This window comes from Symphalangus syndactylus, chromosome 16 (assembly GCF_028878055.3).
Source record: "Symphalangus syndactylus isolate Jambi chromosome 16, NHGRI_mSymSyn1-v2.1_pri, whole genome shotgun sequence".
Taxonomy (NCBI): domain Eukaryota; kingdom Metazoa; phylum Chordata; class Mammalia; order Primates; family Hylobatidae; genus Symphalangus; species Symphalangus syndactylus.
In genome coordinates, this window is record NC_072438.2 from 92255408 (window position 1) to 92275442 (window position 20035).

The following is a 20035-nucleotide window of genomic DNA, read 5'->3' on the forward strand; positions in this document are numbered from 1 at the left end:
CTGAAATTAAGGACAATTTCTCAGGATTGTCACCTTCTACTGGAAGACCACAGCTTTGTCAAATTATATTTCTGCAAAGCATATGACCACAAGAGCCAAAAAACTGCCTGTAGAAAACTTCCAACAGAGCAACCCGTGCAAGAAAAAAACAGGAGGGTGTTTAATCCCAATGATTAAAAGAAAAAGTATGTTCCTAATGGAAGAAAACTTGTTTCATTTCAAAAGATCCTAACTATATAATAAAACATAAGTTTACTAAAAAAATCTTTTCGCAGTATAAGCTCAGGAGGTTGGATTAGAAAAAGCTTTACTTAGATTTGATTTCCATAAATGAGAGTTCTTATTTGTATAATTCATGTTTTAAATGTGACCTGTTTCTCCAAACATTAATTTAGCATTAAGCTTTTCTGCAAGAGTAAAGACTTAAATCTATATTTTCTCTAAAAAAAATGCAGTCAAGATCATAACATTTTCAGTTTATATATGAATTATTTTACATAATGAAAAACATATGCAGAATAACATACAGACACCCCCACATGCAAAGAGAACAAAGAATCCTAATAAATCTGCACCTTTGTGAGTATCTACTAAAAATTAAGAAATCAATGGAAGTATCCAAAATACTTTGTTAACAAAATACAAGTAAATTTATCTTTCTCTTTTACAGATAATATACAGAAATCAATTTTTGGTCTCATCCTCAGTCCAAATATTCAAAGCCCCTTACACCACATGGCTTCTTATTAAAGACATCTGTTTTACACATCACAATGTAGTCCCCAACAGAGCGAATAACTTGGAATTTGGTGGAAGAAGCCTTGGGAAATCTCTACTCATCCTCTTCAGCAGAGCTGAGGGGTAAATCCCATGTACTAAGGAAGGAATTTCTCATAGATTATCCCTATATAGGGATATGTTGCCTGAGGTCTCTGAGATACAAATCATAGGACACCTAACAACCCCATTCTATCAGACCCTACCTCCTCACCCCTAAGAGATACAGAAACTGAATTCTAAGGCCTTGGTTTACTCAACTTAGTTTTCCTTACCTCTTCTGGAAAGGAGAAAAACCTCTGTCAACAGTGTCTCCTCAACCTTGCCTTTCTTCCTCTAATTACTCCCAATGGGAGGGACCATTGTGTGCTGTCAAAGAATCCTCACAGCTGCCCTCGCAGAAGTGCTTGGAAGTGATTTTGCATGTGCTGGAATCTGGTTCTAAGGGGCGCTCACATTTGGGGAAGGCTTACTGTCTTCCCACAAGCCTACACTCAGCTCTGGTAACAGCTCCCAAGTCAAGATCTCTAGAAGGCAATGGTCAGGATTTTGACAGATGAAAACAAGATATTCCACCATAGGGAAGAGCACACAGACAATCAGCAGAAAACTAATTCCAGAAATGGGAAACTGTATATTTTCAAGTCGGTCTAAAACCAGCTTCTACAAAAAAAAAAAAAAAAACCCAGAAATGCCCAACAGAGTGAGAGACAGGTAGGTAACTGCAGTCACTGCTGCTTAGGAAAGTATCTGTCTGTCTGGGGCCTAGCTATACAGGGTTTGTACCTGAAACTATTTTCATATACCGCTTAGTATTTATTTCTATGTTAAAAAATAATAATACTAAACCTATAACAAGACTCCTACAAAATTAAATTCCTACCATAATACTATAAAAAAAAAAAGCACAAACATAACTTACCAAAAACAAGAATGAACAGTGTATTTAAAGATACCACCCAGAAGACATGTTCCTAAAGGAAAAAAGCATCAATAAAGCATATTAAATTCATATTTAACATACGTTTAATTGGACTATTCCACTTATTTAGCTAGAGCCAAATAGTAAAAACAGCTAAGATTGAAATTTTCCCTCTCTTGTTTTGGGATTTCAATCTAGACATAATATGTAACTTTCATTTTTCATTAGACAGCTCATACAACTAAGCCTAATAAAACTCAGAAATGTTACATGTAGAAAAAACAAATTCATTTATAAATACTTCCTTTTTAGAAATAATCTACCACAAATTACACAGATTTTCATAACTACCAGATTTCATTTAAATCAAATGACACTGAAAAATTTCAAATGCAGAAAAATTTGAAAGCCAAATTAATTGTAAACATCATGTTAATGTCAACTGCAGTGTTTCTTTCAATGTCCAATCTGCCTTCTTGACACCTACAAGGTCACTATTGCCTGGCTACCACTCCTTTGGAAAACTCTAGCTTGATCTCCTCTGGTCCCTCCACTCCCTATGGTGGCCTGACTTTCTTTGTCCTGTCTCACCTGACCATCTGGTCACCTCCCACAGTTACATACTGTCACCTCTAAGGTGACAGCTATCTGCCTATTCCTTCAGCCATGTTACACACACTTTAGCTATGCCCCATGCTGACACTGACCAGACTGCCCAAGTCCATTCATTCATGCCCACAACCTTCCCCAACCATCAAGTTAAATGATCCTTCCAAAGATCTTTTGTCTAAAAAAAGGATTTCTCTGGTCAGGTCCCATAATCTTCCACAAAGAAGGGTAATTAGTTTGTAAATGACTCCTACATTTCTTCTCACCATGGTGGCTCAATTTTTTCAACCTCTCTGCCTTAAGGGCTCCTAAATTTTCCCTATCCCCAACATATTTTATACTTCAACCTCTACGTTATCTTCGCTGAAAATTTCCTGCTGACAAACTCCATTCCACTAAGATCTAATCAAACCCTCTTTTGTGCCCCTCTTGTGTCCTATGCACACTTTTTGTCACTGAGTCTCCAAAGTATTCCTTGTTTACATGTTCATTTCTCTCTACCACACTACACAGCATCTTTGAGAACAGGGACCCCGTCTCATTCATACTGAATTCTCCAGTGCCTATCACAATATCTGGCACACTATACATATTAAATATTTTTTACTAAAATAATGAATTCATCCTGTCAAAGGTTTTTCCAATAATTCAAATGAGTTTGAGTCAACACCACTATCTCAACGACTTCTGTTCTTCATTTATGAGGAACTGACGGAGTAAGAAATATAAATCAGTACGTGGCCAAATAATGCTTTCTATACTGACTGTGATCAAACCATGACTAGAAGCTCATTAATATCACATTCCCACTAAACTGTGGAATTATGCCAGATATGTTCCTAAAAACCTACACACTGCTAAATTCAACATCCTCTTCTGGTTAACATCTGGAGCCAGCCTGAGGAGAAGGCCAACACTGAGGACAGCAAAGGAGACAGATGGAGATACCTGGGTGTCTGATGACATTGTTGGGCCTATGGATCAAGCAACCTCAAGCCCATTCTTCCTCTGGACTTCCTGTTATATTAATGTTCCAACCAGTAGAGGTTCTGCTACCTGCAGCCAAAGTCATCTTAAGCTATTTAAAAATCCCAAATGGCAAATAACTTCATATTACAGGACCTGAAAACAGCATCATTTCTTCTTTAAAGAACAAGTTCTCTGAAGAATTGCTCCTCACCTTAGAGGTGCAATCTTTACTAATATGGCAAAGTTCCTGGGTAAAGACAGGTGGGGTTTAGCAAACAGGAAAACCTAACATCAGCCTGGGGTGTCTCACTGTGAAAATATGCAAAACTGCTTTGCTTCTACCAGCACAGGCAATAAGCACTGCAAGATGAAACTTTAAAAGAAGACCAAGTTCTTTTTAACTACCATTAACTTTGGGGTTTATTTTCTTTGCTAAAAATCAAATATTTAATAATTTGTTTAAAATATTACCTTTATGCTTTTTCAATATTTTCAGCACACTAAACATACAATCTTCAACATATAAAGTAATCAAAAGCCAAAGGGCATCTTGACCTTTACTACATACTATAAATGTGAAGTTTCTGAATCACTAAGACAACTCCAATTCTGTTATTAAAAAGAATTAGTTTTGGCGGGGCGTGGTGGCTCACGCCTGTAATCCCAGCACTTGGGGAGGCCGAGGCAGGCGGATTACGAGGTCAGGAGATCGACACCATCCTGGCTAACATAGTGAAACCCCACCTCTACTAAAAATACAAAAAATTAGCCGGGCATGGTGGTGGGCACCTGTAGTCCCAGCTACCTGGGAGGCTGAGGCAGGAGAATGGAGTGAACCCAGGAGGCGGAGGTTGCAGTGAGCCAAGATCACGCCACTGCAGTCCAGCCTGGGTGACAGAGTGAGACTCCGTCTCAAAAAAAAAAAAAATAGTTTTACTTACCAGAAAAACTAGTGATCCATCAAGTCCTAGCATCTAAAATAAACAAAAATGATAAGCATTAATTTAAGATACAACAGAACTTTCTATTCTAATTTATGAAAAGCCTCATTTTCCTTTCAATATTTTTAAACACAGTCCTCGCCCACTTCCTATACTTTCCAATACTTCCTATCATTTTCAGAAAATAAAAAAAATTCTGTTTCTGAATGAGAGTTTTATATTTTGGGTCTCCTTTTATTCAAAATTACATGATTTATAAAGTTTAAAAAAGTTCCATCTTGGATTTGTTACTCAAGATATACAGCTAATTAAGACTACTTCATAATAAAACTGTATTATTTTTGTCAGCTGAAGCATGAAAATACTACTTAAATTTAAATTGTTATTTTGTTTTTCAAAAGTCCACAATTTCAGGTAAAACATTTCCTAAATGGAGCAAGATTTTGTAAGACAAAAAAAGTCACCAACATCACAATATTTTGACCATAAACAGTGTATCACTTAACTTTCACTAGGAATGAAAATTCTAGTAACTTTTCATCAACTGTAACGATAACATTAGTGTATACATCTAAATACACCAAAGTTTAAAATATATTTTAGGATTAAAACACCACGATACTTGACAGAAAAAGGTCTTACTCTTTCCCATGTAAGCTCTTCGGCAGCTCGGTCCCATTCTAAAGCATTCCAATTCATGTCATCTGAAAATATAATTGCAATTTAAAGATTACTGATGGAACTTGAACTAAAAATAATAAATTATAAAAAAATAGAATGCACTAAAAATAGTAAAATTTAGTACTTTGTAAGCTGTTGTTGAGAAGCTAAGCCACATTTCCATACTGAGTATTTGCTTGTCAGGGAACAAATAAGAATAAAAACATACATATAAATAAATAATACATATACAGTAAGGTAATCCTAGATTGAGATAAATGCTAGAAAGGGAATAAATAGGGTTATGTGAAAGAGAGGAATTCAATAGCTCTAAGCCAGGAAAGAATCTGGCAGATTTGAGAAAAGTAAGGAAGCCAGGGGACTAAGGACATTCTGAGTAATGATATGGGTAGTAGAAAGACAGAATCAGATCATACAAGAGGAATGTGGAGTCTGGATTTTATTCTTTAGTAATGGGAAAACTACTAAAAGATTTAAAGGCAGCAGAGTAATATGAACTATGCGGAGCAAGAATGGAAGGAGAAAGAATAGTTAGGAGCTACTGTATTAGATCAAGAGAGAGAAATAATGGCCAGACCCAAGGGTAGCAGCAGGCTGTATTCTCAGAGCCTCTGACCTCTCCCTGCAAAGGCCCCCTGTTAACCATTACACAAGTCACTTTTTCTCATCCTTCAGAGGTCTCAACTCAAATACCAGGTACTCTGAGCTACCTGGAAAACCTTATTTAAAATAGGTCTAGGCTGGGCACAATGGCTCATGCCTATAATCGCAGCATTTTAGGAGGCTGAGGCAAGAGAATCACTTGAGCCCAGGAGTTCAAGACCAGCCAGGACAACAGGGAGAACCCATCTCTACCAAGAAAACAAAATCAAAAACAAAATTAGCTGGGCGTGGTGGCACACATCTGTGGTCCCAGCTACTTGGGGAGCTGAGGTGAGAGGATCACTTGAGCCCAAAAGGTCAAGGCTGCAGTGAGCTGTGTTCCTGCCACTGTACTCCCACCCAGGTGACAGGGCAAAACCTTGTCTCAAAAAAAAAAGTAAATTAACTAAATAGGTCTCTCCCCAACAGGACCCTCAGAGCAACCTGCACAACACTTATCATGACGTGTATTTCCTACTTTTTCACTAAACCAGAAACTCCAGGAATGCAGCAGCCTAATGTTTTGGTCACAGTTAAATGCTCAGTGTCTAACAGAGTGCCTGACACAAAGAGACACAAAAATATCAGGCATGTCAAGTAGAACTAGAGATAGTGCAAAGCTTGACAGGAAAACTGTGGTGGGAGGTAGGAGGGGAAGTGAGTGACCGACAGCTGACTGGTAGACCCTGTCTTGGATCTTTTTTTTTTTTTTTTGAGACAGAATCTTGCTCTGTCACCCAGGCTGGAGTGCAGTGGCATGATCTCAGCTCCCTGCAACCTCTGCCTCCTGAGTTCAAGTGATTCTCCTACTCAGCCTCCCAAGTAGATGGGATTACAGGCATGCACCACCACGCCCAGCTAATTTTTGTATTTTTAGTAGAGATGGGGTTTCACCATGTTGGCCAAGCTGGTCTCAAACTCCTGACCTCAGGTGATCTACCCATCTCCTGTCTTGGATCTTATTTTACATTCTAGAGTTTACACTGCTAGAAAACGAGACGTTGATTTATTTAGATGGCACCTTGTCTGCAGTATACACTTCGAGATTCTTTTTCAATTTTAGAAATTGCACTGACTTAAGGGACATGGAAAGAGAGAAGCAAATGAATGAGGTAAATCTGTATCAAAGTCCTTTATTTAAAAAAAGTAGTACCTAATCCAACGTAAAAAATAGTTTCTTCCTATCTATCCTATTAAAAAAGTCCTGTGTAGGCCGGGCGCAGTGGCTCACGCCTGTAATCCCAGCACTCTGGGAGGCCGAGACGGGCGGATCACGAGGTCAGGATATCGAGACCATCCCGCCTAACACGGTGAAACCCCGTCTCTACTAAAAATATTAGCCGGGCGTGGTGGTGAGCGCCTGTGGTCCCAGCTACTCAGGAGGCTGAGGCCGGAGAATGGCGTGAACCCAGGAGGCGGAGCTTGCAGTGAGCCAAGATAGCACCACTGCACTCCAGCCTGGGCAACAGAGACTCAGTCTCAAAAAAAAATAAAAATAAAAAAGTCCTGTGTAAAAAGGATTTTAAAACACAAAACATGCCCTGTTTCATAGAAAAAAAACATATTTATGCATATGTACATCCATAAATGCCAGTTTGCCAAAATAAAGTAAAAATAAGTTAGAAATAGAACTTCACAACATTAAAATTTGAAAACGCCAGCCCTTTTCCTCAATGCAAGTTGAGAACAGATTTGCAGTGCTGAAGAATGAGGACACACAAGCAGCCATTACCCTGGGCTCCGTTATTAGCATCTGCTGCATCTTCCACACCAGCGTCATCTTCCTCCTCATTGTCCTCCTCCTCCTCTTCTGCCTGGTCATCCTGGGCATCAGGGTTTTCCCCCACCACTGCATTCTCAGCTGGTGGGTTAGCAGGCTGATCAGCAGCAACATTTTCTGCACCATTTCCTCCTGCTGGAGCCTAAAATCACAGAAAAGCCCAGAAATTTAGATCCACTTGTCTGTTTTGCTCTGTTTCCAAATCACATTATTCTTGCTAAAAAAAAAAAAAAAACAAAACAAAACTAGGCCAGGTGTAGTGGCTCATGCCTGTAATCCTAGCACTTTGGGAGGCTGAGGCAGGCAGATTGCTTGAGCCCAAGAGTTCAAGACCAGCCTGGCCAGCACAGCAAGACCCTATCTGTACTTAAAAAGTTAGCCAGGCATGGTGGTTTGCGCCTGTAGTCCCAGCTACTCAGGAGGCTGAGGTAGGAGGATCTCTTGAGCCCAGAGGTTGTGAGGCTGCAGTTAGGTGTGATCATGCCACTGCACTCCAGCCTGAGTGACAGAGCAAGACCCAATCTCAAAAAACAAAAACAAATATAAACTCTACTAAATTCTTTTTAAAAAGAAAACCTTTCAAAGACATCTTTTTTAAATGTATCCGATGTGGGATCAATTTTAGTATATAAGAACATAACCTCACTTCATAGCACATGTACATATTCATTCAGTATAATTTAACGGATTAACAGTTCACAAAGCATTATAGAAAATGGTTAACAAATCTGGCTCTCTTAAAAACAACGTTCTGTAGTCCTCTTTATGAGACAGCCTTTGTCTTTATTGACAGCATCAGGGATGAAAATACATTTTTTTTTAAATGTACATACATATATACATACATGCTCTGTTATCAAACACCTGAGGAAATGTTTTCAAATTTCTGCTCAGTGGGTAAGATTGTGCACATGGACTTTAGTATACCCCCTAATGCTGTTCCCACTCTAGCTAGAAAATTAAGAGGCAAAGTCATAATACCACTTTCTTGATTTTTCACATCTCTCTTCATCTTCACCCAAACCTTTCCACTGCCCTCCTTTGTAATAACAAAAGAATGTTTATGAGGGACATGGAAGTCAAGAGTTTGAGTCTTAGAAAGAGACAATAATTCTCATGACCTACCTAAGTAAAATCAATTTTGGGGTAGGGGAGTTACCTCATTTTGGTGATGCCCCGCAGCATTGAAGGGTGGAGCAGCATGCTCCAACCAAATTGGTGCTCCCCCGTGGACTATCTGCTCTCTCAACCACACCAGGCTGATGAATGCACACAGTGTGCATGTCACCACAAAACAACCCTGCAAACAATCTGCCAACAAATTTTCCCTATTAAAAAAAAAATACATATAATTACTCCAAAGAACACTTAAAATTAGGAAAACAAAGGTAAAAAATTTTCTTATACTAAAGTCTCAGAAAAAAAAACAGCCAGAAAAATAAATCATAATTTTTTGGATGAAAATCTCAAGTTTCTCCAAAAGAACAATTTGTGATTACGGTGAAATTCTATTTATAAGAGAACCTATACATATTTATGTACTTGTATTACGTATCTTATTTAGGCATCAAATACCATCAGAACTATACGGAAATTACCTATCCATAGCCTATCTTTTGAAAATGGCCTAGAAACAGAAAGGCAGCAAGCAAAAAAAGACAAAAGCAGTCTAACACTTGACAAAGGCCATGCATTAAATTTATGTAATTTACCAAAGGTTAAAAACTCTGTCCAACTCTAAGAATTTCTGTATCTTTATTTTACACACGTTTAAAAACTTGATTAGCTGACACCTGAACCCACACAAATTAATAGAATCATCAAATCAGAAAAGAGGAGAAGCTCCTCCAGACAAGTCTAATGACAACATAAAGAAATGAAGGTTGAGAGATATTCAGTATGCCATATGTAAGACAAAGAGGTCTATTATAAATTTAATAGAAGTTTGTCACTTGGCCAGGTGCAGTAGCTCATGCCTGTAATGCCAGCATTTTGGGAGGCCAAGGCAGGCAGATCACTTGAGGTCAGGAGTTTGATACCAGCCTGGCCAACGTGGTGAAACCCCGTCTGTACTAAAAATACAAAAATTAGCCAGGCATGATGGTGTGCACCTATAATTCCAGCTACTCGGGAGGCTGAGGCAGGAGAATCGCTTGAACCCAGGAGGCAGGGGTTGCAGTGGGCCGAGATTGAGCCACTGCACTCCAGCATGGGTACAGAATGAGACTCCATCTCAAAAAAAAAAAAAAAAAAAAAAAGAAGTTTTTCATTTAGAAAGCAAATCAAGTTTTGATGCTAACTGCAATCATACCAAAAGTGTATTAGTTTCTCAACAAATCCAGAAAGGCAAAGTATGGTTCCTTTAGTAATCATACAAGAAAAAATGCATCAAATATCGTGATACTGAAGACCATTTTGTCCTTTTCCTTTCTTAAGAGGCTTATCTTTCCTTCCCTAGTCCATGTTTATGATTTCAGAATTATTCACAGATAACTCAAAAACCTCTGGACTTTTAGCCATTGGAAAATCCATTATTTTAATGGAATCACTTTTTTCCTCCAAAAAAAACCTGAGAAGGGTCAATCTGGTAGACCTTGACCCGGCAGCTCCAAACTTAAACTAAACTGGTACGGCCTCTAGGAAAATATAGTCTGCAATATGTCCTGAATCAAAAGACGAATCCTAACTACCACCTTAGTAAGGAACTCTCCAGGCTATTAAATTCTGAAAGGTTGGGACCAAAATATCCCCTTTACATCTTCCTTGCCATCAGCAATAATCCTGTTTGTTACAGATTTTAAACATTTGGTGACAAACTCTGGAGTCCTTTTTCCTTATTCCTTTAATCTGGGCTGGTTTTGTGGATCCTGGACAGAGGTGATGCTGCCCAAGTTCCAGAGCCCAGAGGAGGGCCTGCAAGCTTCTTCTCTTGCCCTTTTAGAATGCTGTCCTGAGACTACCATGTAAAGAAGCCCCACTAGCCTTCTAGAAGATAAGAGCCACAAGGAGGAGAACCAAGGCATCTCAGACAAACCATCTTAGATCATTAAGTCCCAGTAAAACAGCTGAGTGACCTAGGCAAGCCCAATAGATGAAAAGCTCAGCTGAGCCCAGCCCAAACTGCTGACCCCAGAATTATAAGCAAATAAAATGGTAGCTGTTTTAAGCCACTAAGGTTTGGGACAGTTTGTTTTGCAGCAATAGATAACTGATACAGTGCACCTAGAGATGACCTCAATTACTAAGCTACAGAATATATAGAAACTGATAAGACATTAAGGAAATTTAAACTAAAATTTCACAGAAAAAAAATTCCATAGAGAGTATAAAATATTACTCAGAAAAAAAGTAGTGTGGTCACAAACGCTATCAGAAAAACTGGCTCAATTTTTCAAACTGTAAAAGGCAGCTTAGGACTATAAAACCAAGCCATGTTTATAATTTATTTTGACTAGCCCACTAGGCTTCCAGTGGTCCTCTGGAGTCAATGAGTAGTCTAATGAAAGCAATTCAGGTGACCCTCAAGCCAATCAGGTGAGAGGGGAAAAGAAGCCTGCCAATATAAGGCAAGCAACAATGCTTAATGTCAAGATATAGTAAAGTAACTACAGGCAAGTTCTTAGCATTTATATTCTAATGATCATGGAAAACATTTAAAAAATAAATTTGAGTTCAAATGTGTATGTTAAAAACACATGTTAAAATGAACTCTTGGGCAAGCACCGTGACTCATGCCTGTAATCCCAGCACTTTGAGAGGCCGAGGTGGGCAGATTACTTGAGGTCAGGAGTTTGAGACGAGCCTGGCTAACATGGTGAAACCCCATCTCTACTAAAAATACAAAATATTAGCCTGGTTTGGTGCCACACGCTTGTAATCCCAGCTATTCAGGAGGCTGAAGCAGGAGACCCAGGAGGCAGAAGCTACAGTGAGCAGAGATCACACCACTGCACCCTACCCTAGGTAATAGAGCAAGGCTCCATTTAAAAAAACAAAACAAAACAAAACAACTCTTATGAACATAAGACAGTAGTATATATCTCAAACTGCATGACAGCCTATTTAAAAAGTCATCCCAGACGGGCGTGGTGGCTCACACCTGTAATCCCAGCACTTTGGGAGCCCGAAGAGGGTGGATCACCTGAGGTCAGGAGTTCGAGACCAGAGTGACCAACATGGTGAAACCCTGTCTCTACTAAAAATACAAAAATTAGCCAGGCATGGTGGCGAGTGCCTGTAATCCCAGCTACCCTGGAGGCTGAGGCAAGAGAATCGCTTGAACCCAGGAGGCGGAGGATGCAGTGAGCCGAGATCGCACCATTACACTCCAGCCTGGACAACAGAACAAGACTCCATCTCAAAAAAAAAAAAAAAAAGAAAAGTCATCCCATCATTACAAAACAGTCCCATAAAACAGGTATGTTTTAAAAGAAATGTCATTTACATTTATCAGCTACTTCTACTGCAGCTATAAAACTGTTAGTGTAATAGACATAAATTATTGTTCTCAAAACAAAAGAATTTACAAATTATAATAAAAATAAATATGCAAGGAAAAAAGCAAGCATCATCTACATCATGAAACATTCGTCACAGAGGTTCAATACTCACGTTGACAGCATATCTAATGGCAGTGTCAGTAGTGAGCTCACGGAGCCAGTAAACAAGCACTTGTAGATGCGGCCTACCGAAAAAGAGCATGATGGCATACAGTCACAACTCGCATCATGAATTCACATAGCTGCTCAAGAAAGCAGAGGTAAAGTGGAACGCCACAAATGCCACTGAGATAAATATTTAGTCTTTACAAGCTTAAGTCTCAAAATATTAAATTTTTTAAAACATGGTCAAGCACAAATATAGTGACAATGAAGAGTAAATGTTACACAATCATGTTTAGCGCTTAGATTCTCTCTAGGTTTACTTGCTTTTTTTTTTTATTGAATGAGCTTTGATGTTTGAAAAGAAAAATCTAAAGTAAAGATCTCCAAAATTATAATATAAAGAATTTTTTAAATTCTATAATCCCAAAATCCATTGTCTGCTCATGACAATAAAAGTTTCAGTTTTGGAGGTGTAAGTCTTTGAAATTAAGAGAATTTTTCAGTAGAGTATGTACTGCAATGCCATAAATGGCAACCTGACAACCAATATTTTAAAAGCACAGATTCACAGGTCCTCTAAAATACAGAATATATTATTCTAAATTCTGGCCATTTAGAGAAAGACAAAGTATGGGTGAAGGTACTGCTATCAAGGCAGAAAGTCTTTTAGTCAGGAAGGCAGAATTCTAGACAGAATGAGATAACAGACCACAGATTTGAAAATGGGGCACAAGAATAAAAACCTGAGGCTTTCTTTCAAACCAGTATTTGGGTATTAGCTTAAGCATTCCCTATACAGCCTTGTATCAGAGACTTCAGTTCAGATTTTCAGTGACTTATAATGGCTGTTTTCAAAACCAAGTCAAAATGGAAAGGTAGGAAAAGATTTTCTGTAACAAAAATTACTTACATGTTTATAAAATACTCAGGCAAGTATGCTTGCAACAGTGTAAAACTGACAAACCAAATGTTTAGATAGGTAAATGGATTCATATGCAATAGGCCTTCTTACTACAGAGTGCTGTGCATCGTTAAAAAAAAATAAGACAGCACAACACTCACTCACATGGAAAGACCACCAGGATACGATGCTAAGCTAAAGAGAAAAGTTACAGAATATGTATCGTGTGACGTAATTTAAATTGTGTGTATCTGTATATAAACAAATTAGAACAGAAATCAAGCTCGTGATTAATAACTGTTAAATCTTGCCTATTTCATCTACTGATTTCAAAGAGGCATGTAAGTCTTTCACTAGGAGGGTGAATGCTTTACGTATTTCAAGGCCCAGCTTTCTGGTGTATAAAAGTTCTTTAATTCTATTTTCTTAGTGGATTATGCCTTTTATTAATATGAAATGTAATGCTTTGTCCCATTTAATACATTTGAATGATATCTGATTAATATTGCTCTGGCTTTTTGAAAGCCATTTGCTAACAAAACTATTTTTGTATCTCTTTAGCATTAACTTGTGCTGCTTTGTATTTATCTCTAGTAGTAGTGCAAGTTTTATACCTACACATCTATGAAGCTCTCTTGTAACAGAGAAATCTAAACCCTTAGGATTACAGACGTATTTAATTTTATTTCCCTACTTCCTTCCTCTGCCTTCCCTTTCTTTCCTGCCTTTGTTTGCAATTTCCAAATTTTATTCGCTGTTTCCCACTCATCCTATTTCTATTCTTCTAGCACTTGCCCTTGAGTTTTGTTATGTCTTTATTAAAGCATATTTTACATAAATCTTAAGTGTACAGATGGGTGAATTCTTAAAATATGTATATCTTGGGTAACTACCACCCAAATCAAGATGTTCAACACTTCCAGCTCCCCAGAAGGCTCCCTCAAGCTTCTTCCCAGGCAACAGCCCCTGCAAAAGGTAACCACTATTCAGATCTCTATCACTGTAGATGAATGTAACCTGTTTTAAAATTTCACACACATGCAATCATACAATTTTGTGCCTGGCTTGCTTTTGTCAAAGAAGCAAAATTAATCCATGTTATTCCATGTCACAATAGTCAGCTCTTTTTTCACTGCTATGTAGTATTCCGTTGCATGAATAAACCACAATGTATCCATTCTACTATTAATAGGCATTTGACTGATATCAGTTTTTAAGTACTATTAATAAAACTGTTGTGGTCATTCTTATACACATATCCTTTAGTGAACAGAAAGTTCTTGTTCTGTTAGTTATATTCCCAAGAATGGAACTGCTAGATCATAAGGTATTTGTAATATTTAGCATCAGTAGATACTGCCAGTTTTCCAAAGTGGTTACAACATATGCACTCCCCCTCGATCACTGTATACGTGTGTTCCAGATGCTCTACGTCCTAAGCAACATTTGGCACTGTCTACTCTTTTTATTTTTAGTCACCCTCCTTGTGCATTTCTCTAATGATGCTGAGCACTTTTTCATGTGTTTATTGGCTACTGTCATCCCTTGGTATCCATGGGGAATGGGTTCCAGGACTCTCCTCAATAACAAAATAAACAGATGCTCAAATTCCACAGTCAGCACTGCAGAACCCACAGATATGGAGAGCTTAGTATATTTAGCTATTTTTCCAGAAATACCTGTTCAAACCTCTGTCCACTGCTTAACTGGGATATGTTTGCCTTTTTATTATTGATTTATATACTCTAGATACAAGTCCTTTGTTGGATATGTGTACTGCAAATATCTTCTCTCACTCCATGGCTTTCAATTTTTTTTTTGAGTGCCAGAATTCAATTGCCTTTTATTCTTAAAAGTGTCTAAAGATGAACAGAAGTTCTTAACTTTAATTATGTTCAATTTACTAATATTTTGTTTTATGTTTATTCTCCTGTATTTTATTTTAGAAGTTTCTTTTTAACTTTCACATTCAGGCTTTTAAATTCATCTCAAATTAATTTCTGTGTTAGGTTGAGGTAATGATATGATTCATTTTTTTCTGTATGGCCATCTGATTGTTGCCATACCATTTACTGAAAAGACCATCTTTTTTCCACTGATCTGTGGTGGCACTTTTGTCATTAATAATGTAACAATGTAGTTTTGAGTCCAGTTCTGGGTAGTTGTAAGTCTAGTCTACATTTTTAACGCACAGTTGTATTTTTTTACCTACATCTAGAACATCTATAATCTCCCCACAAATGAGACAAGCAATTTTAAAAGCTTTAATTTCTATCTTCCTGTCACAATTTCTCCCACGTTAAGATCATCTGGAATTTTAGTTCCAGGCTGTTACCCAAAAACTATTAATTACTGCAGATTAACAATTGAGACTTAGTCATATGAAACACTTCTTTGAATCTCACATCTTTCTCTTTGATTCCTTGCTCATTTAGTAAAGTATATCCTCAGTTTTTTTCAAAAAGGTTTAAGGTAGTAAACTTTCCAATCCCTCACATCTATTGAAACATCTGTAGTTTGTCCTTCCATCTGAGAGTAATTTGCAGAAAGGGAATTTTAGGTTCAAAAACATCAAATTTTGAGTTTCCACTGTCTTCTAGCATTCAACATTGTTAATTTTAAGTCTGATGCCACTCTGATTTTCTTTACTTTGTAGGATAATCTGGAAGCACACAATCTCTATACCTCTATCACCATCGCCACCTTACCCAGCTCTAGGAAACTGGAGAATATGTCTAGGTTCGTGAGACTTTTCCTTTACCATGGTCAGCTTTCTCGTTCAATCTAAAAGACACCAATTGTTTCCTCATCTCCATTAACTCTTTTACCTTGTGGAACTACTTAACTAGACAGACTAGACTAGCCTCCACTTGTCAATATTTATTTCTCATACTTGTAACTACTTTGTCCCTCTGAGTATCATCCTGGGAGAATTCCTTGATACAATTTTCTAGCTCACTCACTCTTCAACAGTACCTATATTCTGCTAGTTGGTGTATCTTCCAAGAATTTCATTTCCATAGGTAATCGAGACTATTTTATCATATTTTAAGGAGACATGAAGATATTAATTATACTAATTAAACATTTTGTTTAACTCTAATGAATCTTATCTATATACTCTGCCACCCATATACTACGTACTTCTCTCCATGTCTATAAGAACAACAAAGAATCCAAGAGGATTCTTTGGATTGATTAGGGGGGTTGATTAGTATATCACCCTCCCAAAGAGCCTCCTGTATCTGAAAGATAAGCCTCCCAATTATTTATGACCATTACATGTATGAGTATTTTTAAATTTTATTTGTATTTTATTGAGGCGAAGTCTCACTCCGTTGCCCAGGCTGGAATGCAGTGGCATGATCCCAGCTCACTGAAACCTCTGCCTCTCAGGTTCAAGTGATTCTCCTGTCTCAGCCTCCCGAGTAGCTGAGATTACAGGCGCACACCACCACACCCAGCTAATTTTTGTATTTTTAGTAGAGCTGGGGTTTCACCTTGTTGGTCAGCTGGACTCAAACTCCTGACCTCAAGTGATCCTCCCACCTCAGCCTCCCAAAGTGCTGGGATCACAGGCGTGAGTCACCACGCCTGGCCATGTGAGTATTTTTTTAAAGGAGGGTTGCGGAATCCCAAAAGAATTCATCTTTTGCAGTCCTTTTTTTTTTTTTTCGAGACAGAGTCTTGCTCTGTTGCCCAAGGTGGAGTGCAGTGGTGCAATCTCAGTTCACTGCAACCTCCGCCTCCTGGGTTCAGGCAATTCTCCTGCCTCAGCCTCCATGTTGGCCAGGCTAGTCTCAAACTCCTGATCTCGTGATCCGCCCACTTTGGCCTCCCAAAGTGCTGGGATTACAGGCACCAGCCACCGTGCCAGGCCATCTTTTGTAGTCCTTGAAAACTCTAGTATACTTCATATCTAATTATGATTTGATTTGATTTTTTCCATGCTTTCATGAACTTTCATGGTTAGCCATTCTGTATGCTGTGTTCTTTCCCACATTCATTCAAAAAACTGACCTGATAAACTCATTCTTAGTTCAGATGAACATCTTCTAAGTAAGGCTTTCCTAATATATGACATTCTGACATCAAATAACTAAACATCAGTCAAATAATAATATGATGTAATATTGCTTTATAATATTAAGTTGTTATGCAATGTTTAAATAACTCCAACCAGAGGCTTGAATACTCACATGCTGTAAGAGGAACAACTCCCAACCACGCAAAGGCCACAAGCGTATAATGAAACCAATATCGTATTGCAGTGCCAATACTTGTAACCAGTCCAGCAAATATGTCTTGAATTGGAAGCCGTGAAGGCATATCTGGAGAATAAACTATAAGCGGAAAAAAAGTACTTACAACTTCATGAAGATTCGAAAATAGCTTAATTCATAAATATAAAAATAGACATTAACTAAACTTCCAATATTTGCCTTGTGCTTAATTTTTTTCCTATTTAAAATAAATAAACCAAATAGTTACAATATCACATTTACCCAAGAAGTCATTTATGAGGCAAATCACATGTGAAATGTAGAAATCAACAAAGGCCTCTGAGCAGGAAAAAAAATCCAATAGATGTTCACATCCCTTGCTAATAGCCATGAACCTCATACAAGGCCCATTTACACATATTTTAATATTCAACCAATATAATCATCTGGTTTCCCAAACTATAAAAGATGTAATAAAGTAAACAGGAACAAAAGATGAAGCTGACAACATGCCATCAACACTCCCCCAAATATAAGCATTAAATAGCACTCAAAAAGCACAACAGTCTGCAGCAGATCATTTCACGTGGGAGCAAACATCCCACTGACATTTGTTAGCCACTTTCCCAATGTTAGCATAATACTTAAAATTTCAAATGATAAATTCAGATCTTCCCACTACTCTGTGAAATGTGGCTCAACACATTCAGAAAAAGAAAAATTCTGCCACATTTTAAAAGGATTCCCTTTTAAAATGGTTAAAATAAAAAACCACTGCTTATTATTAAAAACCTATACCACAGGTAGCTCGGAAAGAACATAAAGGAAAAACAAACACTTCTTTCTCCAGTAAGGCCAAAACAAGAAATTATGATATATTAGGGTTTAAAAGCAATGACCTAAAATTTATAAGAACACTATCACAAAACGGTTCACACCTATAACCACTGAGAAATAAACAACTGACAAATAGCAACTTTTTTTTTTTTTTTGAGTCAGAGTCTCACTCTGTTGCTTAGGCTGGAGTGCGATGGCATAATCTCAGCTCGCTGCAAACTCTGCCTCCCAGGTTCAAGTGATTCTCCTGCCTCAGGCTCCCAAGTAGCTGGGATTACAGGTGCCTGCCACCACACCTGGCTGATTTTTGTATTTTTAGTAGAGACAAGGTTTCCACCATGTTGGCCAGGCTAGCCTCAAACTCCTGACCTCAAGTGATCCTCCTGCCTCAGCCTTTCAAAGTGCTGGAATTACAGGCATGAGCCACAGCCCCTGGCCACAAATAGCAACTTTTAATGACACATGCCCACAGATCACTGACTTCAATAGGATATCTGGTATACAAGAGCAAGTCATTAAAACCAGTAATAATAGAGATTTTTTGCAAAAGATAAAAGAGAGAATGTAACTATCAAATGAAAATTAAAATGTACAAAACAAGCTTCTATTGGCCTCAAAGTAAAAGCCCACGTATTTCCTATCAACTGAATTTCATGAAGATACTCAACTATTTAGTCTTAGTTTCCTATGAATCTTGACAAGCTGTACAGCTTTTACGTACTACAGAAAATTAATGACTACAAAATAACAGAATTGACTTTTTTATGATAATATACAGCTCCAAAAGTGAAAATGTAATAACTTTAATCATTTATACTCATCAAATAAAAACAAAGTAAAACACTAATACAGCATTTATATTGAGAAGCTCAAGATGCTTAAAAAAAAAAAAAAAAAACCACACACAAACACACACAACTAAAACACGAAAATCCTTTGTAAGGGAAGGCAATATAGGGGACCCCAGAATGAAAAATTATGCTTCAAATATTTAATAATTTGCCAGCACAGTCCTCTACTTATTTAAGATGAAACATATGAAATATTAATAGGCACAGGAATTATAGTTAAAACCTTAAAGGCCGCAAAATATTTTATAAAGGCTTATGAAATATTGACCTTAAAAGTTAGTCTCATGAAAAAAACGGTAATTTAAAACTTTGTTTGGCCAAGCAATGTGGCTCAAGCCTGTAATCCCAACACTTTAGGAGGCTGTGGCAGGAGAACTGCTTGAGGCCAGGAGTTCAAGACCAACCTGGGCAATATAGTGAGACCCCCTCTCTATTTTTTATTATTATTTTTTAAAAAGCTTGCTGAGCGCGGTGGCTCATGCCTGTAATCCCAGCACTTTGGGAGGCTGAGGCGGGCGGATCATGAGGTCAGGAAATCGAGACCATCCTGGCTAACATGGTGAAACCCCGTCTCTACTAAAAATACAAAAAAATTAGCCAGGTGTGGTGGTGGGCGCCTGTAGGCCCAGCTACTCGGGAGGCTGAGGCAGGAGAATGGCGTGAACCTGGGAGGCAGAGCTTGCAGTGAGCTGAGATCACGCCATTGCCCTCCAGCCTGGGCAACAGAGCGAGACTCTGTCTCAAAAAAAAAAAAAAAGCTTTATCTTTATGACTATTATTCTAACCTATACAACTTTAACTCAAAATGTAGTCCAAATTTGAAGAGTACTGAGTATTTGATGAAATCATGGTATCATTGTTTATGTTCCTAGGTGGATAATGGTATTATAGTTACGTTTTTGAAAAAGAACCCTTACCTTTTAGAGATACATACTGAAGTATGTACAGATGAAATTATAAATGGTAGAATTATTTTTTAAATAATGGAGAAAAAATAAAAGGATAAAGAGGCAGGGAACAAGAGCATATGTAAAACAAGACAGGCTATGAGTTGAAACTAAGTGATGGGTACATGTGGACTTGTTAGATTTTTGCATGTGTTCGAACCTGTGTATAATTAAAAGTAAAAAAAATTTTAAAGACAAAAAAAAACACCCCACAAATCTCAAACCTATGTGTGTGATAAATGAGAGCATACAGTTTTTTAAAATATTTTCCTAAATAAAATATCAATACTTCCTATTATTATCAAAGAAAATCAAGCTGAAAATAGTTGCTTTAAAGTGCTTAAGCACTTT

The 20035-nt window shown here is 37.7% G+C and overlaps 1 protein-coding gene across 2 annotated transcripts in view; it reads right to left on the reverse strand.

The window, feature by feature from the left end:
* MARCHF6 (membrane associated ring-CH-type finger 6) overlaps positions 1–20035 on the reverse strand; it is a 79789-nt gene that overhangs the window by 35513 nt on the left and 24241 nt on the right. The window contains exons 4-10 of one of the 2 annotated variants that reach the window (XM_055246298.2): positions 17026–17169; positions 11933–12005; positions 8481–8649; positions 7274–7463; positions 4861–4922; positions 4219–4251; positions 1700–1751 (exon numbers count right to left, since the gene is read on the reverse strand). In XM_055246298.2, the coding sequence (XP_055102273.1) occupies positions 1700–1751; positions 4219–4251; positions 4861–4922; positions 7274–7463; positions 8481–8649; positions 11933–12005; positions 17026–17169 (723 nt within the window). The remainder of the gene's footprint in view (positions 1–1699; positions 1752–4218; positions 4252–4860; positions 4923–7273; positions 7464–8480; positions 8650–11932; positions 12006–17025; positions 17170–20035) is intronic. The other variant, XM_063619930.1, reaches the window with a different exon arrangement.